The sequence below is a fragment of the Panthera pardus genome, unplaced genomic scaffold, assembly GCF_024362965.1.
Source record: "Panthera pardus isolate Hobbes unplaced genomic scaffold, ASM2436296v1 HiC_scaffold_16, whole genome shotgun sequence".
NCBI lineage: Eukaryota > Metazoa > Chordata > Mammalia > Carnivora > Felidae > Panthera > Panthera pardus.
In genome coordinates this window covers 28,990,438-29,013,601 of record NW_026526721.1, presented here as the reverse complement: position 1 = coordinate 29,013,601, position 23,164 = coordinate 28,990,438, and the positions used below count along the sequence as shown (strand labels likewise).

Sequence of the window (23,164 nt, the reverse complement as noted above, 5' to 3'; positions counted from 1 at the left end):
ACTGGTGTCTTCATAAGAGGAAATTCAGACACATGGAAGAGACATCATGCACAGAACAAAGACCATGTGGGGAAACAGCAAGAAGACAGCCATCTGCATGTCAAGGAGAGAGGCCTCAGAATAAATGAAGCCCACTGACACCTGGATCTTAGACTTCCAGACTCCACGCCTGTGAGAAAATAAATTTATGTTGTTTAAGCCACCCATTCTGTGGTATTTTGCTGTGGAAGCTGTAGCAAACTAATAGCAGGAAGTCAAAACACACGGACTGTGACTGTAGTTGACATATTGGTTTATAAACACACATGAAACAAACCTTGGGAGTATTCAGACATACGTGAGAGAGTGGAGGCCCAGGAATCCCTCAATGTCTTTATCAGCAGAAATAACGAGGTCAATCTCATAGGGTTTTTGTAAGGATTAAATGAATTGATATATGTGTTATTAAACTGTGTAGCAATACAGGGATGTATGTAAGTGTTAACTATCAGTATTTTTATTATTATTTTCATTACGTATTTCTTACTATTATTATACTAATTTGAAAAGACACCAGTCAAAATATTGACTCAATCTTCACAAAAATTCTTAGGTGACTGAAACATGATAAAGTTTAGCTACTCAAGTTCACACCATCAGTAGGTGGACCCAAAGTCTGACCTTAAACATTACAGACCCATATATTACTGTGCTCCATAGAAATAAATTTATTTACAATGCCAAATAAATCAAATATATCTCTAAATGCCAAATAGATCACTAAACACAAGGTGGATTTATGTTTACCAAATTTACATTAATCCAAGCGACTTCTCCAAGTGACAAATTTACAATTAAAAATACTTCTTTTATGACTGCAGTTTGACAAGTAGAAAATGATAGTTTAGACAGTGTATTGAAACAATAGGCTTCTCTTTTTTCTAAAGACATATTATCTATTAAGTAATTAAGGGAAACATTTAATGATAAACATTTGATTGAGGTAAACAGAGATAAACAGCTTTTAGAATATATTCAGAATGCTTTACTATATGCATTTTAACATTTTTCTATATTTTTTATTTTTAAAATTTATTCAGGAAGTAGAAATATGTGAATCCCAGATTGAACAATGCCTTCATAAAGAAATGCTGATTACATTGTTCCCATTTACAAGTTCTTTAATCACAAACCGAATCCTGATGTGCATGTGCTTGGATTGAGAAATAATTCCTCATTTCCTTTAAGAACAAAATTATATATGCAAAGTGGTGGTCTGTGAAAAAGCAAGGGAGAGAGAGAAATAATTATTAATAAAAAGCAGCAAAGTTTATTTTTTTTCTCATAAACATTAGAATATTCAATGCCTGTAATTAATTAGTTTTCCAAATGCAGGGAAAAATCTATAGCATCCTTTCCATTCCATCTCCCTTGGCTACACAGGGATGAAGTAGACACAATATTTATGAGAAAGAAAAAAACTGTGTTTCAAATTCTTCTCTCCTTGATGCCTCTTTGGGATACTAACTTTATATGGGAAATATTTTTGGATACTGAAATAGCTGAAGCCTGAACTCAACTCTTAGTGGCTGGGCCACTTTTTCTACTGGGAGAGCCACCATGAAAGAATGGAGCTTAACTGCATAGACAAATTCTGTCAAAATAATGTAATCATTCCTTTTTTCCACCTGCTAAAATGGAAGTAATAATGAGTAAAGAATTCTGTGTCTTGGAGAGATTGTGTATTTAGCATTTGAATATTTCTGAAAAGTCAAATCACTGTGGTGAATCGAGCATCTTGTCTAGTTTTTATCTCCCATTAATGTCTTAAAAACTTTCAAAACAGGTAATCAAGGAGGATAAGAAAAGATAGGTTAAAGTTTAGGAAAGGAGCTAAAGAAAAGATGCATTGCTCTAATTCAAGATACACATTGCTCCCAATCTCCTTCTAGCTTGCTTGAGACACCACTGAACAAGTTTTTAAAATATTCAACAGCATTTTTAGTCAAGTTATTCATTTTTAGATAAATCAATTTTCTATGTCTGCAAATTTGATTAAAATAATAAAATATAGACATACTCATTTTTAATTATAAAAACTGAAACAGAATACTAGAGTATCTTCTATTTGAAATAATAAAGGCACCTTGGAATTTTAATTTTAATGCTATAACAGTGAATATAAAATGATAATACTTCAATCATAAGAATTTTAGGTGTTAGCAAAAGTAGTTTTTTGTCACATTATCAGAGATCATCAACCTTCCTTCATTATTAAGAAATAGGTGTAGGAATGACTTTACCACTTCTCCAAACAAATGTATATATACTCGTGTCAATTCTTTACCTATGCCGCTATACCGCTTATCCATTGAATGTGACTTCACTGTTCTGGACCTCCCTGATCTACCTCATTTTTAAGTTGTCATAGTAGAACAAGTGTGTCATTAGACTTATTAATAGGCAAATTACCTCAACCATTAAGTAATTATTCTATTCAAATATTTATAATATAAAGACAAATGTGGTTTTACTTGTTTTCTACAATAAAATATTACAATATGTTCAATCAGTAATATAATAAATGCATATTTTTGAATTAAATATTCTACATTTTACAAATCTTTGCAAGCATTACAAGTCAGCTGGGGCAGGTTTATAATACCTACCAAAAGTTAAGTTTCATCAAAATGTATGAGACATATTAATTTTCTTTGTTTTTACGTTGTGAAAAGCCTGTCTACTTCCTCTGCCAGGACTCTAATTTTGACATCATTTATTCTATGTTATTAGTTCCTACTCTCCAACCTATAAAATTTTTTAAAAACTATAATTTAGAAGAAAACTTGTGTTATATATTGAACTACCATGGGGAGATTATTATATGTTTACTTGTTTAGTTTTAAAAAGAACACTGAATATTGCATTTCAAATGCTTTACTTACCACAAATTAGTGAGATAAATACATTACTTTGATTATATAAAATAACAGAAGAAATCTAGTGATAAAAAACTCTAAAATTCAAACATAGTTCATTTTTTAAAAACTTAAATCCATATATTATTCCAAATTACAAAAAATACATGTACTTCCTTATTTTAAAAAGCTCCCTAGGGCCTTTGTACAATAAATCACCACATCCAAGCTTATCATACTGTTTTTAAAAGTTACTTAAGGTTCTCAGCACTAATTCAGGTGCTTGTTCCCACCTGCCAGATGGGAAAAGCCAGTATTTCACAGGTCACTGGGGAAGGCATATGGAGGTTCTTGCCTCAGTAGTGGGAGTAATTAACCCTAAACTACTCCAGGACTGCCTAATAAATCTTGAAAACAGGACCCGAAAAAAAATCAACCTGTTTATAAGAGCTTAAGTGCATCTTCAGAATAAACCTGAAGAATATTTATAGGAATATAAAAATATAGAGCACCCAACATAATAAAATACACAAAAATCTATCATCTAGTCAAGAATTACCAAACATGCAACGAAGCAGGAAAATGAACCCATATGAGGGTCATCAATTGGAACCAACCCAAAACAAAGCACAGATGTGAGAATCAGCAGGGGACATTAAAGGAGTTATTATAACTTTATTTCATATGTTCAAATAGTAAATAGAGAAATGAGAAATACAAAAAGATGCTAGTCAAACTTGCAGAGGTGAAAACTACAATGTCTGGGATCAAAAATACCCTGGATAGAATTAATATCAGATTAAACATTGCTGAATAAAAGAATAGGAACTTGAAGACATAACAACAAAAGTATTCAAAATAAAATACATAGAGAAAATTAAATATAAAAATTAACAGAGCATCAGTGAGCTGTGGGATAACTTCAAGCAGCCTAATGAACTTGAAATTAGTGTCCCCAAAGGCACAGGAGAGAGGGGGGACATGGAAAAATGTATTTTAAAAACTAGTCACGATTTTAGATGAAATTTGATGAAATCTATAAAACTATGGGTCCAAAAAAGGTTAACAAATACCAAACACAAGAGGTATGAAGAAAATTACAAGTAAGTCACATCATAATCAAACTGCTTAAAATCAATAGTAAAGCGATAATAAAACCAGCCAGTCAGGGGCGGTGGGGGTGGGGAAGACATATTATCTTTACAAGAACAAAGGAAGGATAGCAATAGATTTCTCATTAGGATCAATGCATAGTAGAACACAGTCCAGCAACATCTTTAACTAACTGAAATTAAAAAAAAAACAAAACTGTCAAACTAGAAGTCTATACCCAGAGAAACTATTTTTCAAAATCAAGGCATCACAAAGAATTTTTCAGACACATAAAAGTTGAAAGAATTCACACCAGCAAACCCAGACTACCAAACCAAACCAAACCAACAATAAACCTTAAAGGAACTCTTTTAGTCCAAAGGTAAATTACACCAGATAAAAATATGCATCGGCATAACAGAAGCGTATCAGAAATGGTAACTATGTGAATATATAAATATATAAGACTTTTCCTAATTATTTATATCTCTTTAATAGATTGACCCTTTAAACAAAAATGATATACTGTATTATGGAATTTTTAGCATATATCCAAGTAATATGTCTGCCAACAACAGCACAAAAGCCAGGATGGGAGAAATGGAATTATACTACTCTCAGGTTCTCATGTTAAATGTGAAGTGATAAAATTCACTTGGAGGTAGACTCTGATAAATTAAGGATTATAATATGAACCCCAAATAAACCACCAAAATAATCAAAGAGTTAATAACAATAATAATAAACCCAGAAAGGAAATAAAACATAATCCTAAAACTACTCAATTCATCCAAGAGAAGGCAGACAACGACAAAACTGGGAACAAAGAACAGATGGGACAAATAGAAAAGAAAATAATATGACAGGTTTAAACTCAACCATATTAATAATCACATTAAACTAACTAATCTTTGTACCCTCAATTAAATGGCAGAGGCCATCAACATCATGTGTCATTTGAGAAATCCAAATTAAAAACACAAATTAGTAATGAGAAAATAAAAACCAAACAACAAAAAAACTTGATGATGATGCAGGAGAGCAAAGGAACTCTGCTAAGTGTTGACAGGATTGCAAAATGTACAGTCACTTTGGAAACCAGTCTGGCAGTTTCATATGAAGTTAAACATACACTTACAGTATGACCCAGCGATTTCACTGCTAGGTATTTATCCAAGAGAAATGAAAACTTATGTTCACATAAAAACCTACATGCAAATATTTATGTTGGCTTTATTCATAGATAGATATCAAAAACTGTGAACAGACCATATGTCCTCAAACTGGTGAGTGGTTAAACGAACTGCGGTAGTCATCAATAACATTCCATTGATATAAGCAACAAAATGCATGAATTTGGAATGTTTGAAGCTGAATGAAAAAAGCCATATTTAAAAGGCTGTACATACTGTATGATTCTGTTTATATAATGATCTGGAAAAGAAAAAACTAGAGACAGTGGTTGCCAGAGAGTGGGAGTGGGTAGTGGGGTTGAAAATAAGGGGGCAGCACAAGGCAGTCCTTGTCATTGATGGAAATGTCCCTGTACCTTGAATGTGATGGTGGTGTATGACTCTATGAATTTATCAAAACTCATAGAACTATACACCAAAGAGTACATTTTACTGTTAGGTAAAATTTTTAAAAGTAGATTTAGTCCCACTTTTCGCAGGAAGTCATCCCAGGTCACTTCCACTAGAAATATTCCTCTCAATCCCTAAGTTCAAAGGCCCTACTCTCCTGGAAATGCCCTGAAGGAACGATGCTGTAGTCTCTATCAGAGTTTGTTACAGAGAGATAATTACTGGTTGAATGCATACACAGTATATCTGGGCCATACGGCGTCCCACTTTTATAACTCACGTTCCCAATAATTTGGCAGTGCTAATTCTCATTAATTGCACATTATCTGTAGGGACGGATCTAAATAGGAAAAGCAACTAAACAGTTATGGCAATTATCTAGGTAATTAAACTTAAACTATACATTTCATCCAAGCATCTGTTAGCACCCTCAACCAGCAGGGAATGCTGTGTTTTGCTAACCACCCACAAGTTTTTTTGTTTGTTTGTTTGTTTTTCCTCATGAGTAGAAACAACTGTATCTAAATTGTATAAATTTGGTAAATTTTCATAGTCTATTCACTGTTTATATTTTACATAAAAGTTAAAATTACATGCATGCTTATTTTTTCTCTATAGCATATTCGATTACATTACCCTATTTTTACTGATTAACCAATGAATGAATTGTGTACAATATTTGTCCATATAAAAATGATTAAGAAAATAGGGATTGACATATAATAGTGGACACATCTGTCTGCTTTTACCATTTCTTTTCCCCTTATGAGTGACTCAGAAAAGAGAAATGCATGGAAAAAGTCAACTCTCTACAGCTCGCCAACAATCTGTATGAAGGTGTGAACATCATGTGCTAAGGTGCAAGATTTGAAACTGTTCTTCATCCTTGATGTTCCTTCTATGAATGTAAAACAAGGAAAATTGTTTACCGTGCAGATAGTTGTCTCTGCACAGAAAATCAGTATCTATGATAAGCAAGCACTGAGGGAAAAAAAAAAACAAAGTACTCAACAAAACAGGAAAGACCAATTTGAATGTTCCACAAAAGACAGAATATAATGGCAGCCACTAACTTACATTTTGGAAGAAAAAATTGCTTCTAATCAGGTCCAAGGTACTGCACAACCCCAAGTACATTATGTTCACATTGTTGTCTATGTAAACAGTGATTCCCCCAAAGCTACTGCAGTGAATAAGCTTCATGATTCTACACAGAAAGCCTGCTTATAATTTAACATAAATAATCAGAGTCAGGGGCGTTTGCATGGCTCATTTGGTTAGGCATCTGACTGTTGGTTACCACTGAGGCCACGATCTCACAGTGTGTGGATTCAAGCCCCACTGTCAGCACAGAGCCAGCTTGGGATTCTCTCTCTCTCCCCACCCCTCTCTCTTGGCCCCTCCCCTGCTCATTCTCTCTCTCTCTCTCTCTCTCTCTCTCTCTCTCTCTCTCTCTCTCTCAAAATAAACTTAAAAAAATAATTAGATTCATGATTCAGTTATAACATGTGTGATTATTAGTAAGCATGACAAAATATTAACAGTGGTATCTCTTAGTTTTAACATTATATTTGAATTAAATTGCCTGAATACTCCATAATGGAAATAATTCACTACATTAATTAATGAAAAAAAAATGTTTATTCCTATAAAAATAACAGCAACTAAAACAAAAGAAAACAAGAACATTAAAAACCGAAGAAAAGCCAGGCTTCAAATCATTGCAAAGGCACTTCTAGGCTTAGAAACCGTAGATGTGCTATACAAAACCCCTCCGTTTCTGTTCCTTTACTAATAAAACAAAGAAAATACCTACCTCAGAAAGGTGTTGCAAGGATCGCAAAAATAATGTCTGGGATGTAGTAGATCTAAACAAATTTAGCCACTATTATTCATCTTGAAAGCAGCTTACTAACAGAAAAAAGAAAACTTTGGGATATCTCTTTCATGCCTACCTCTTCAAAGAAGTTATCTTTCTTTGGTACATAAGAATTTTCCCTTAAATGGTATACATCATACAAAACATGCACCTAAAAAATCCCTTCCATGTGTGCTAGTTCCCTAAAAAAGAAAGTTAAATTACATTTAGGGCAAATAATTTGGACAATAAGTTCCACTTTATGAGATGAAATTGCAATCAATGCAAGTTTTCTTCTCTGAAGTTCTTAATAGTCTCAGAGTCTTCCTATGTCCCCAACAAAGCCACTGGGTGAAGATTCTGATCACAGCATTATCAGAGAGGATAGTGTGGGAAAGCGAATACAGAGTTTGTGTAGGAAGTTTCAAAAGGACTACAAAAGGAAAGTTTTACAAGAAGGTAGAAGGATATATATATGGAGAATGAGACAGTTTCATAAAAATATTGGGAATGAGGCATTTTAAGGACGAATTGCTTTAACAAGACAAACAGATCTCTTTCATGTAATTATTGGCTTGGTCAATCTTTTGCTTTAGCTGTGTATTTACAGGTGAAATGAGGTCTAAGAAAAGTTAAATTAGGGACCAAAAAGAGAAGAGAAGAAAAATGAGAAAAAAGGGATTGCTTTAATTGGCCATCTATTATCATCCAAGTATAAACTTTATGTATATTCTGCCACTGAAAATATTTAGAGCAAATTAAATCACAAGACAAATATACAAAAAAACAATTGTTTTATGAACAGTAAGGATTGACTGAAAATATATTTGTTTGTTATATATTTATGTAAGGTACTTTTAATTCAATGTTGTTAAGATTTCTATTGCTTATTGGATATTTGTGTAATAACTATAAACTGCACCTAACAGCATAGTGAAAATATATATGTTGTACCTTTTATGATTACAACTTGAAAAACCCTGATTACGTTGTCCAGTTTTACAATTGCAAATTGGAATTATGTCATCATAACTTTTAAGCAAATTAAAGAGAACCACTTATTTCAATTATCAAATATTTTAAAAATCCTTATATAACTGCAAGAGAATTTTAATCTAAAACAATGTTAGGAGAATATTAATCAAACTATCTTGTCCCTTAATAATTAAAAAACTGATTTCTAAAAATATTTAGGTATAACATTTTTGTTCAATAATGACTCTAATAGTATATAATATGAGAGTTTGTGTGGTTGGGTGGCTCAGTCAGTTGAGCATCCAACTTTTGATTCCGACTCAGCTCATGATCCCAGGGTTGTGGGATCGAGCCCCACATAGGGCTGTGAGCTGAGCATGGAGCCTGTTTCAGATTCTCTCTCTCTCTCTCTCTCTCTCTCTCTCTCTCTCTCTCTCTCTCTCTCTTCTCCTGCCGCCTCCCCTGCTGTCTTGTTCTCTCTCAAAGAAAATAATAGAAAAGAAAGAAAAGAAAGGAAAGAAAATAAAAACTCATTTCCAGTCGTCCTAAAACTACTTAATTCTCTCTTCCTCTGCCCCTCTCCCCCGCTCTCTTGCTCTCTCAAAGAAAAAAGGAAAGGAAAGGAAAGGAAAGGAAAGGAAAGGAAAAGGAAAGGAAAGGAAAGGAAAGGAAAGGAAAGGAAAGGAAAGGAAAGGAAAGGAAAAGGAAAGGAAAGGAAAGGAAAGGAAAGGAAAGGAAAGGAAAGGAAAGGAAAAGAAGGGAAAGAAGGAAAATGAAAGGAAAGGAAAAGAAGGGAAAAGAAAAAGCTCATTTCCAGTCATACTAAAACTACTTAATTCTCTCTTCCTCTGCCCCTTTTCCCCACTCTCTTGCTCTCTCAAAGAAAAGAACAGAAAAGAACAGAAAGGAAAAAGCTCATTTCCAGTCATCCTAAAACTACTTAATTCTTATATGAGGTGTAGCTTACATTACATATAGAAACACTATATGCATACACTACTCACACAGTTGACATTGTTTTGGAGTTCCTGACCCATATCACCTCTCAAAATTACAGTGCCCTAGAGAACATCATTTGGGGACATAGGAAAAAGTGGGGTGTGGATATTGAAGATGGAGGACAGGTTTCAAGAAGGATGAACAAATTTGGGGAAAATGTAAAATGAGTTATGTCAAAATTGCTACCTGTAAACACCCTTCAGAGTTCTAGAGTTCCAATCCTCATATTCCCCCAAAGTACTGCACGGGTCGGCCTTCAGCCAGGCAATTTCAAAGACACAAATGCAAGGTTGAAGACTTTAGCACAAATAATGTAACTGTAAATGGGTTTTCTAAGATTACTCTTTAAGTTGAAGACAATACTGTTGCCTTTTCCTAACTAAATACTCTCATTAAATTTAAGTTCCATGTATAGTATTTTCAAAAGAATCTGGAAACCATTCAACTAAAATGCAATACTAAATAACTAGAGAAGTTATCAGGAAGTAAGTAAAGCATTCAGGCAAAAGCTACAAAATTATTGATCGAAATATTTAATTAATTTGAAAAAGTACAAAATGTCTAAATGTATTTATAAGCCCTCCAAGATATACTGGAGGAAATTATTTGAGGAGTTACTACAATGTTCAATCTCAAGTTGTTTTACAGGCAAAATATTACATTGTAGCCATCCAGAACAATAAATATAACCACTTAAAAAACCTAACTTACCCCCAAATTGTTTAAAGTATCTTGAAAAATCTGAATTTGAGTACTCCCACTTAAATATTCATTTTTTGCCTTCATTCACAGGTTAATTGCATCTGGCAAACAAATTTTGATTTTTTTTTGTTAAACCAATATGTAACTTTAGTAGGATACATTACAAGCCAATGTACTTTCAATTAATGTTTTGCTCGATTTATCAAAATATTTTCAGTTTTTCTGTAGTGTCCTGTTATTTTTGCCACCAAGCATCTATTCCCTTTCAGGTAATATAATCTTCTTTGATAATATATCCTTTATCATTCTTTATCCCACTCTCAATTTATAAACTTTGATTGAATTCGATTCCATCTTGTTTCAGAGTAAGCATAAACCAAAGGACTTATTTCCCTGGCCAATCAGAAGAATCTATTTCCTTGACCACAGTGTAAGGTTCAAAGGTATGTACTTGCCCAAAGTCAGTGAGATGCAAGGAGACCTTAAAATCTTTTCTCCACCCATCCTCATGGGATTAGAACTTGGAATCAAGTAGTAGCCAAATTGGTATTCTATAGACAGAGTATGAAGCAATGTGAATGGTAAAGCCAAGAGCTAGCACAGAACTGTTCTTTGAATGCAGCCAAACCAGGAGGCATATCTTCCATGGGATTTTCAGATATGTCTGGCTACATGACCCTTTTATCTTTAGGGACTTGTAGTTGGATTTTCTGTCTTTTGTAGTAGGGAGTTCGCTTGTTTGTATTATCTGCTATACAACATTGTGCCTATAGTAAACATTATCATATTGTGCACTTAAAATTTGTTGAATGTAAATCTCATGTTAAGAGCTCTACAATAGACAACTGAGCAGGTGGTGACAGAGTTTGCCTTTTGCTTCATGTGAACTCTGAGCAGCAGGGATAAGGTCTTTAATGAAGAAGCCATTTGGTGAAACAGGTAAGGGGGAAGCACTTGGCAGAATGTCCACAGCTATTAGAAAGTATATTTGTTTACATCTTCATTACACATTATTTATACAACAAAAGAAAAATAAAACATAAAATAAAAAGCTCAGTCATTTTTGTAGTTTGTACATTTTCTCTTTTGTGTCCTTGTCTGTTTATCCTCGTAATATATTCATCTTTTATTACTGATTTGTAAGATATCTTTTTTAATTAATTATTTTTTCAGCTTTATTGAGATATAACTGACTTATAACACTGCATAGGTTTGAGGTATACAACATGTTGATTAGATACACTTATATATTACAAAACAATTACCACCATTACCATTTTTTTGGTAGACAACATTTAAGATTTACTCGTAGCAACTCTCAAGTATATGATACAGTACTGTTAACTATAATCACTACATTATACATTATAATCCCAGAACTTATTCATCTTATAACTGGAAATTTGTATTTTTTTTACCAATGTCTTACCTTTTTTATCTGCCCCTTAGGCCCAGGTAACCACCATTCAAGTGTCTATTTCTATGAGTTGGGCTTTTTTAGATTCCACACACAAGTGATACAGTATTTATGCTTCCCTGATTTATATCACTTAATATAATGTCCTCAAGGTCCATGCATGTTGTCACAAACTGCAGCATGTCCTTCTTTCTTCTTTCCTCTATGATGAATAACATTCATACACATATTCACACATACATATAGTGACCCATTATCATTTGATGGACACGTCAGTTGCTACAACATTTAATCTTCCACTCTATGAAGATTTCTTTGAACACTTGCAGAATTCTATCTTTTTTAAAAAGTTTATTGATGTATTTATTTTGAGAGAGAGAGAGAAAAAGGAGAGAGAGAGAGAGAGAGAGATGAGAGAGATGAGAGAGAATCCTAAGCAGGCTCCATGCTGTCAGTGCAGAGCCCGATGAGGGGCTCAATCTCACAAACCATGAGATTAAGACCTGAGCCGAAATCAAGAGGCATACACTTAACAGACTGAGCCACCCAGGTGCCCCACAGAATTCTATCTTTTAAATTTTTTTTATGTTTATTTTTGAGACAGAGACAGAGCATGACTGGGGGAGGGGCAGAGATACAGGGAGACACAGAATCTGAAGCAGGCTCCAGGCTCTGAGCTGTCAGCACAGAGCCTGATGTGGGGCTTGGTCTCATGGACTGTGAGATCATGACCTGAGTCGAAGTTGGACACTTAACCGACTAAGCCACCCAGGAACTCGCAGAATTCTTTCTTTATCACCAAATTTTAAAAAATAAAATATATAAGAGTGAGTCTAAAGATTGGTCTCTTTTAGTTTCTGGTTCTTAGTTCACTCTATCAATTTGTCTTCTTTTGAAGACAGTTTTCTTGTATCACATCTGCACTTAGTTCTTCTGTTGTGTCTCCTCTTCAACAACACCAGATAGCTATATTTTGCATTTCAATTATTTTTTTCCCAACAATTGTTCCTCAATCTTTTATATTATGTATATCACCTTATTCTGTAAATTATTATAAAATGAGTTTTTTACATTAGTGATCAATTCTATTTTTTTATTTTTAATGTTGATACTAAACTTGATACTGTCTTTAGTTTAACTGTGAGCTCACTCTGCATCATAGTCAGCTGTTTCATAATCACAAACAAGTGCTCTTCTCTTGTTGTTTAATGAATTAATGTTTTCTTAAATATTATTAAGAACACCAAGCAATGATTTGTACAATTTCCATCTATTTCCTATAATAAATCTTTTAAAGGGTCAACCTTATTTCTAAATCTTGATTGTTAGATCTTTTTTTCTATGTTGCTTATGCTGAAATAGGCAGCATTTTGTTGTCGTCATTGTCACTGTTGTTGTTGTTATCGTTTTTTGTGTTTTCCCTGTTCACTTTTGCTTAAATGATAAAAGCAATATCCAGTCCTATCATTTGCCCATATAAACAAAGGGTGGATTATCCTTATTTCCTGTTATTGTCCTTGTGTATGTAGTTAAATTTCTCTTTCTCATCTTGAGCTTCTGTGCTATTTTATGTATAAAGGTTCTAGCTAATACCTGGTATCTGGCCAAAGCTTACATTATATGCTTCTAGACTGAAGAGAAAATTCTTTTTCTTTTTCCAGTTGTGATATATAGGGAAAAGACTTTATTCAGGGACAATATGAATTCTTTACACTTAAGTACCAGAAGGAAGGTATAAAATTACAACCTCTAAACTTCTCTGTTCATACCTTCCTTAAGCTCAGAGGAGTATTAATGGGGGAAATTTGGAGGCTATGATGGTGCAACAAGTTTGGTCCCTTTAAAACCTAGCTTTTGGAAACACAAGTATAATCTGCATTCTTATGTTTACCAGAAGATTTTCATGTTTAAGATAATAAATACAGAGATCAGTTGAAGATTACAAATCTTGAGACTAGTCCTTTAAACATTACCCCTAATGTGTGTGTGTGTGTGTGTGTGTGTGTGTGTGCGCGCGTGTGTGTGTGTGTGTGTGTCTGTCTGTTTGTCTGTCTGTCTCTCTCTCTGTCTTTGGTATACTCTGGCAGGGAATAATATCACTAATATTTCTAGCTGAAAATTTCAAATATTTTGGTATTTTTGGTAGGTATTTCAATCAAAGGCAAAGAAAAGTAGAATTACCCTGAGATTTTTTCCACTATAATGACATCTTAATTATTGACTTTTGAGTGACTAAATATTCTCATACCAAAAGTTACAAAATAATTTACACTTCAAACAATCTTTCCAGTTTTCCTCTGTTAATATAGACCTCATCTAAATGCATGGTCTTGTCATTTATTATTTTTATTCTCCAAAACTTCTTATTTACTCTGTTCAACATTCATATAAAGGTAACTGGAGAATCAAATATACAAATACAGAAAAATAAAGAGAAATAAAAAGAAAGATCTACAGTCACCTAAAAAAGTGCTAGCAATTCACAAACCCATTGCTATTGACTCTCAGTTGGCACTCACAGTTGGAACAACTCACATCTCACATATCCAAATTGACAGATGGTCAGCTCATTAAAGGGGTCTTAGTGGTTCTTAATGTTTTCACAGAGGTGTTTCTGTGGGAATATGAATTCTGTCATGGTGAACATGTACATCAATATCATGGGCACAAGGATAGTAGGAAAACCTCTCCAGTTGTGAGAACATGGAACTAAGAAAAGCATATTAAATGGACAAAGAAAAATACTGATACAGTCTATCGTCTTCAAATATCCCCATCAAGTCAGGATAGTATCACATTTTTGTGTAATGGAGATATTTGTGATGTAACAGAGAAACCAAGGCATAGGAGTCAGACTTTCCTCCTGCTGTTATTGTATATATGCTAGAGCTTCACTGATGTCAATATATTCCTAGGGTTGAATCTCCAGTGATGTCTAGACTCTGATTATATAATAGATAAAAATGGATTTTTTTCTCTTCCCAAATAAAAATAAAGTTAAGAGAAAAATCATTGAAAGTCCTGATGACTTCTATCTTCTATGACGATATGCTTCATGATAGAGTTTTCAGCCATTGAACCCCAATCTAAAGAATTGTACAAAAGGAATCTCAACCAATCTATAAATATATATGTATATGTAAGAAATTATTGATCAACTTCTAAGGCAGATATTTGTCTCACATTTTTCATTTTTATTGTGTCTAATGAAATGATTGTGTTTTTTCTTTGCCTAGGTAATGTGACTCCAAACTAAACTTCATTCAAACTAATTTTCATTTAAAAAGTGCATTTTTCACCTTTTAGATATTCTAATATTTGTGTAAAATATAATCTGAAATACACAATAAACATATATCTGAACATATGAATTCTTAAGCCATTTCTTAGCATACTGGTATTTTCAAGTTTAAAAGATAATATACTGAAATCAAAATTTAGTTTTCTTACCTTTCTGGATAGGTAAGTGATTGTACCATGACACGGTGGATGTTGTAATTATATTGGAAACATTGCCAATTTGACCTCTGAAAATATCCCAAACCAATGCCTGAAATATTTACAACATCATTTGAAAACTGAGCAAGAATCTTGACTTCTTGAAGTTGATAAAATGATCTGTTCTTCCTAAACAGAAAATTTAATATGCTCACCATATTAGTAATTTAAAATTTAATTTAACTCTAAAGTCAATATAATCTTAATGTAGTATAGAAACAACAATCTTAAAGGAAAAAAAGCCAAAACATATTTGTGAAGTATTTATTAAAATAAATTGAAACAAAATAAAATAATAATATATGTATCCTCATACAAAATTATTTGGGGACACTTTTTGAGAAAAAAAGTGGGGCATCTTGTCTTTCTGACTTGGTGTCTAGATTGTACATTTGTCTAAGATTACAGGAGTCATTTTATGCTTCCTGTTTTAGACACCGTAACAACTATTACAGTTCCCTGAATGGACAAGATACTCAAATAATAATTCTTAATTGATCTGTGCCATTTTGTCAAATATTTGTGAATTGTTACAAAAGCTTCAGATTCAAAAGGAAAAAAATAAATGTAGAATTTAATAAGTACAATTTCCTGAGCATTTACAGTGTACCCAGAACTATAATGAAGCTTGACATGCTTGACCTTATCTAACTATCTTGACAACTCCCTTTACTAGGTACTATTAGTATTGCCGTTTACAGATGAGAAAACTGAATATCAGAGCATACAAATGACTTTCCAAAGCTAGTGAATGCAAAACAAACAGCCACGTCAATGCTCTTCTTCATCACTCTACTCAAATTCTTCACCCCTATGTGCCAGAAACATAGGGGGGGCCTGGAGTCAGATCAATATGGATCTGCTTGACTACAAAGGAAACTCCAAAGAAGGTGATGAAGGAGGAGGAGGAGCAGGATAAGTAAGAGAAGGAGGAAAGAAAGGGAGGGAGAGTAGGAGGAAGGTGGGGGAGGGGGAAGAGGAAAGGAGGAAGGAAGGAAAGAGAAAAGAGGAGAGAGCAAAAAAAAATTTAAAAATCTGTCGTGTTAATTTCCTCCAAGGTGACAATGATTTGCTTGAGCAAAGGCAACAATCATACGTAAAACAGCTGAGGGGCAACCAGTGGTGTCTCCAGCTCTTGTGCCATCTTATATTTATCCCTGCTCTTTCCTGCTTTTGATTCTTCGAAACAGCTGGGCTCCAAAAAGGTTGTCATTACTCTCCTCAAAGCCCATATCTATTCCCCCCAGGAACTGATATTATCTCCTCTTTCATGGAATATAATGTCATTGTTCATATCTCTAAGACGTTATCTAGATTTCTCAGAGATGCTTCAGAGTCAGTATGTCCAGATGGGAACGTGCTATCTCTCCCTACAATTTCACATCCACTTCAATGATTTCAAATACCAACTATTTGCTCGTGACCACCAAACCTCTGCCTCTATCTGAGCTCTGTTTGCTGATATCTATGGCTTTTCACCATGTGTACCTGCATACCTTAAGGATGTCTAAAACTCAGTAGGGTTCAAATCTAAATGACATCTTTCCCAACACCCATCTCTCACACACAAAAAAAATAATAATAAATAATAAAAATAAATAAAAATAAAACCTACAACTAACAAATTTTCTTATTATTTTAAATGGCACCACTACCTATTACCCAAGCTAGACAACTAGGATTCGCCCTTGATATCACCCCCTCTTTCAATCCCTACATCCAATCTATCATAAATTCCTACTGATTATTCCTACTAAATATCCTGAATCTGCTTTGAATTCATACATTTCCACAGCAAGCACTCAGACACCACTGTTCCTTTCCTATATTCTTGCAACAGCATCCTGTCTTTTTCCTTGTCAACACATTGTGGTCAAATTGTTTTTCCAAAATGAAAATCCAACCCGGCTCCAACCAAACTGCCCCAACTAAAACCCTTTAGTGATTTTCATTTGCTCAGTGAGAAAAATATAAATCCCAAAATATGCCCTACAAGTTCTAGTTCTTACAAAATCCAGGGGCTCTCTACTTCTCTCATATCTCTCTTGCTGATCCTGCCTCCATTCTAAGACATTAGAAAATTCCTTCAGATCCTGAAATGGGCTATGTTCCCTCCTGCTTCAGGATCTGTGCATTTGTTGATACTTTGTCCTGTAATATAGCAAAGAAAATCAATCTTGTCCCTCATTTAGGTCTCAACTAATATAAAATGTTCTCAGAGAAACTTTTAGTGACCTCACTAATTCATGTCCCTTATTTCACGTTTCCATGCACACTATAATTTGCCTCAAGACATTTTTCAGATTTTATTTATGTAGTTTTATTTAATTTTTATAACTGTTATATATTTCATTAGGGCTTTAAGCTTAAAGAGGGTAGGACCATGTCTATCTTTCTCATCACAGTATCTTCAGCACTTAGCAAATTCCCTGCTCAATGTAGATTCCTCTGTTTGAATAGAGGAATGATGAACATCATCATTTTATTTGTATTATGTATGTGTAAAGTCTATCTGCTGCACTAGACAGAAGTTATGTAAAGACAGCAATCTAATTTGTCCAGAATGGTATCCCTAATTTCTAGTACAGTTATTGGCCTATAGAAGCTTTCAAGAAATTATATTGAATGATTAAACTGGCTCCTCTCCATGACTTCCTAGCTCAATAAATGGCATCATAATTTAACTAGTTATCTTAAAACTGGTTTCTTTACTTAACTTTCACATATTTAATTAATCATAAAAAATATCTATCCTAAATCCTAAAAAAAAAAAAAAAAAAGGAAGAAACACCTCCACATATTGAGTCTAGACCTCCATCATGTCTCACATAAATTATTAAAACAGCCACCTCTTTGGACACATGCCACTCTAATCTCTCCATTACTCATCCTCTGGGGGAATCCTTCCAACCAGAACGTCCAAAATTGATACCTCTTGTTTAAAATCCTATATTTATATATTATTATATTTAGCATCATATTATAACGTGTGAGTAATATTTAGCGGCATCAAAAAATGATTGCACTGTAGCATTCAGTATAAAAATCAGGATACAGAACACATTTGTGGTAAGATCCTAATTTTGCTAAATGAAGAAAATAATGTGTGTGTGCACAAGGGTATATACCAGAATGAAGAGAGGAAAAAGAGGAGGTAAAGGAAGAGGAGACATAGTTGTAGACCACATAGTAAATGTGAACATCCCTGGATGATATAATTATATATGATTCTCATTTTCTACTGTATAATATGACACATTTTCTACAGTAAGCAAATCTTCCTGTTTTAATTTTGAAGAGGGAAACAAAAGGTCATTTAAAAATCTCTGACTTCCCTGGTTTCTGAAACAGTTTAAATCTCAAAGCATGACTAAAGTTATTAGCAAAGAATTATTAATAGAAGAACAATAAAGCCCTTGGCCAGTCATAGATGGACAGATTTGTCATGAATATATCATCCTTCATGAGAAATGCACTAATTCAAGGACGTGAATAAAATATATCAATATTTCATGGTGTTCTGCATACACAATGACGTTTATAAAGGAAATGAAGAATCACAATTTGCCTTTTGAACAAGTTGGAAACAACTTCTCTAGGACTGTAGTCTGTGAGCTGTTACTGAACTCAGGTACTCTCCTATCTCCATGCCTTTGAAAACACTGTCTCCATTCCTTGATTGCAATATCTCTCCTTTAAATGTTTCCTTGCATCTTCTTCATACACCCACAGCACATAAGTATTCTGCTACTATAGAACTTCTTACTCAAAGCTGTAATTACTCATCAGTCTCCTTCAGTGTTCTGTGACTTCCTTAAGAACTGTAACAGTGCTATTTTAGCTTGAGTATCCATTATTTAGCGAAATGCCTGAATAAGTTTCAGTGGTGCTGAATAACCCTGTTGAATAAGTGGATTCAAAAGCAAAGAAAGCATATGTTTTAGAAAAATAAATAAAGGATCATACGCATATGTGTGTGCACAGATAGGCACATACATACACTATTTTAAGCAACATAAAGCAATAAACTATTACAAAATAACTATTATAACCCAGTCAATCGTACTGAGAATTAGGTGGAAAGAATTTGAAGTTTCTCTTATTAAAATATGGGCCTTGATGTAAATGAAGAATTTAGATTGAAATCCTGGTTTGATTTACTTAATAGTCTTTGGGTGACTGAAAAGAAGTTGAGAAAAGGGAAAAACAAAAAAAATTGATGCTCACTCAGGACAAGTTTCATCCAACTACTAAATTATCTGCAAAGCCTTTAAAAATTTTATGAAAACTAATTTGGTAAGGCTCTAATATTAAAAATACATTTATCTCACAGTTAAAAAAATTTTCTCTGACTTATGACTCAGGATGTTATTTCCAAGAGTGGCCTTAGTATCCCATGATACTATAAATAGTTTCTATGTTATGTCAGTACACAGGTTCTCATTATTTGATCATAATATACTTCTTTTACTATTATTTTCTTTGTGGATTTTAAGGTGTTAAAGATTTGTCTACAAAACAAACTTCGTTCATTATGAGCTATGGCTACTTTGTATATTTTTGTTATTTTAGATTTTAAACAAAGGTTCATAATAATACTGTAAAATTACATACATCACTGCCATTATTTGTGACACTAATATGCAAATATATAAGCATGCAGAGACTTTTCCCTGGTTCACTTTAATGGTTGCATAAATTTGGATGTCATGATGTACTCAAGTCTGAATCCCATCACACACTAGATTTAGTCAATTCAGGTATTGTAACTACCTAGACTGTGACAACAGTAAACATTGGATATACCAACTATGCTTCCTGAAATTCGAATGATGTCATCAGTAATCAGTCTAAACTTAAACCAAACTGTTGTAAGTCCAGGTGTAATAAAATAAAGTGTTTCTTTTATCGCATCACTAGATATGTTACCTGTGAGCCTTTCAAAAAGCTACATTATTTAATAGATTTCTAGAAGTCTAGCACAGCAGTTTGGAAACTACTATTTAAAAATGTTTTTAATGTTTATTTATTTTCAATAGAGAGAGATGGGGGCCCGGGGGCGGGGCAGAGAGAGAGGGAGACAGAATCTGAAGCAGGCTCCAGGCTCTGAACTGTCAGCACAGAGCCTGACGCAGAGCTCGAACTCAAAAACCGAGAGATCATGACCTGAATTGAAGTCGGACGCTTATCCAACTGAGCCACCCAGGCACCCTGAGGAAACCACAATTTTAATAGTAGCATGCATCTTCATACCATTCTTTTATTTACCAGAAAATGAATTTCCTTGTTTGAGAACTTATGAAATAGACAGGTATACCTTCAACAAATTCAAGCTGAGAACATTCTTTGAGATGATTAGATAACTTTTAAAATATGTATATGTAACATACATCTATACACAAAAAGCTAAATAGAAGATTAAGTAAAAAAACCCTCTTCTATTTTGTAGGATTTGTAGCTGCAAGTGCTTCTCTGAAATACTGAAACTGGGTCGCTCTACTGACAGAAGTTACTTGACATTTGGTCATATCACTGTGAATACAATGTTGCCTGAAAACTAGAGAGAAATAGAAGGCAAGGTAGTTTGAGAAGAAGAACACAGGAATGACAATCAAAAGAGAAAAAAAAAAGTTTTCCTAATGTTTGTAGTCCCTAGGTGTGTATGACATAAAGAAGTTAAGTAGTAGACTTCATATTCCACATCTTTCTGCAGACAATGAATGAATTAGAATATAACACCTGAGATATTTTAATATTTAATATTTTAAGACTCTCTGGAGGAAAAAATTTACACTATATGTATTATATTCCAAAGTGGATGCTCAAGAAAACAAACATTTAATTTATGAAAGAAAAAAATTACTAAATTATACTTACTCATAGACTCTTGACTCTTCAACCATTCCAAGCTGGTTTAATAATTTAAATGTAATATAGCCATTTTTCATATTGTTATCCAGAACAGTTATACTGAGAACAAAATAATAGCCTACAAAAAATATAGAATGCAATTGACATTATTATTATTTTCTACTTATTTTTGGTACCTATACAGATATATATATGTGTTTGTAAATATGTGTGTATAATATATGTATTATATGTAATATACATGTAACACATGTAATTACATACATGTAATCTAGACACATATTATATATGCACATAATATCAAGAGGCACTTTGTACATGGGTAATATATTTTCATTTTGTCAATTTTTAACTAGACTTGAAAATGAGAAATGGAAAAACCTGCCAGAAAGTCATGGGTATGGTAAAGAGCTGGCCAAATAGAGAATACTAACTGGTGTGCAAACCAAAAAAAATCATAGTTTAGGTCAATGAAACAATTTTTATTTTTCAGTAGCACACCTAAAATAAATATGATAAGTTTCCATATTTATCTGAGGAATTATCTTGGCTAAAATTGCTTGACAAATATAATTCCCAATTTCATTGTTTTTTAGGAATGACTGTAAAATTAAGTATTTTTATACATACCCAGCTCGTAGTAGCTCTTATTCAAAATACCCAGTCAAAATATCTGTACACTGAAAACTGCATAACACTTATGGGAAAAAAACTGAAGAAGACACAAAGAAATGGAAAAACATTCCATGTTTTTGGTTTGGAAAAACAAATGTTGTTAAAATGTCAGTACTACCCAATGCAGTCTACATATTCACTGCAACCCCTTTTCAAAGGAACATGAGCATTCTTCACAGGGCTAGAACAAACAATTCTAAAATTTGTATGGAACCAGAAAATACTTCAAATAGCCAATGTAATGTTGAAAAAGAAAATCAAAGCTGAAGGCATCACAATTCCATACTTTAAGCTGTATTACAAAGTTGTAATCATCAAGACAATATGGTACTGACACAAAAATAGATATAGATCAATAGAACAGAATAAATAATACAGAAATGGACCCAAAAATGTATGACCAACTAATCTTTGACAAAGCAGGAAAGAATATCCAATGGAAAAAAGACAGTCTCTTAAGCAAATGGTGTTGGGAAAACTGGACAGCGACATGCAAAAGAATGAACCTGGACCACTTTATTACACTATACACGAAAATAAACTCAAAATGGAAGAAAGACCTAATTGTAAGACAGGAAACCATCAAAATCCTAGAGAAGAAAACAGTCAACAACCTCTTTGATGTTGGCCACAGTAACTTCTTACTAAACATATCCCTGGAGGTAAGGGACACAAAAGCAAAAATGAATTATTGGGACTACATTGAGATGAAAACGTTCTGCATAGTGAAGGAAACAATAAGCAAAACTAAAAGGCAATCGATAGAATAAGATGAGATATTTGCAAATGATATATCGGATAAAATGTTAGTATCCAAAATCTATAAAGAACATGTCAAACTCAACACCCAAAAAACAAATAATCCTGTGAAGAAATGGGAAAAAGACATCAACAGACACTTTTCCAAAGAAGATATCCAGATGGCTAACAGAGACCGAAAAAGATGCCTAACATCACTCATCACCAGGGAACTACAAATCAAAACCACAATGAGATACCACCTCACACTTGTAAAAATGGCTAAAATGAATAACTCAGGAAACAACAGATGTTGGCAAGGATGCAGAGAAAGGAGAACCCTTTTGCACTGTTGGTGGGAATGCAAACTGGTGGAGCCACTCTGGAAAACAGTATGGAGGTTCCTCCAAAATTTGAAAATAGAACTACCTTATGACCCAGCAATTGCAATATTAAGTATTTATCCAAAGGACACAAAATGCCGATTCGAAGAGGCACATGCACCCCAACGTTTAAAGCAGCACTATTGCCAATAGCCAAATTGTGAAAAGAGCCCAAATGTCCACTGACACACACACACACACACACACACACACACACACACACACACAGGAATATTACTCGGTGATCAAAAAGAATAAAATCTTGCCATTTGCAACAATGTCAATGGAACTAGAGTGTATTATGTGTGCTTAAGTGAAATAAGTCAGAGAAAGATAAGTATCATATGATTTCACTCATGTGTGGAATTTATGAAACAAAACAGATGAACATAGGGAAAGGGAAGGAAAAAGAAGATAAAAATAGAAAGGGGGTCAATCATAACAGACTCTAAAATACAGATAACTGAGGGTTGCTG

At 33.6% G+C, this 23,164-nt stretch overlaps 1 protein-coding gene across 7 annotated transcripts in view; it reads right to left on the bottom strand.

Annotated features, from left to right (window-relative positions):
* Window positions 1-687: 687 nt before the first annotated feature.
* LIPI (lipase I) overlaps window positions 688-23,164 on the bottom strand; it is a 70,698-nt gene continuing 48,221 nt past the window's right edge. For 6 of the 7 annotated variants that reach the window (XM_019467732.2, XM_053903189.1, XM_053903187.1 and 3 more), the window contains 3 exons: window positions 20,899-21,010; window positions 14,974-15,150; window positions 688-1,255 (listed from right to left, as the gene is read on the bottom strand). In XM_019467732.2, coding sequence (XP_019323277.2) covers window positions 1,165-1,255; window positions 14,974-15,150; window positions 20,899-21,010 — 380 coding nt within the window. In that variant the 3' untranslated portion in view covers window positions 688-1,164. Of the gene's footprint in view, window positions 1,256-7,417; window positions 7,634-14,973; window positions 15,151-20,898; window positions 21,011-23,164 lie in introns of those variants that run through there. The other variant, XM_053903186.1, reaches the window with a different exon arrangement.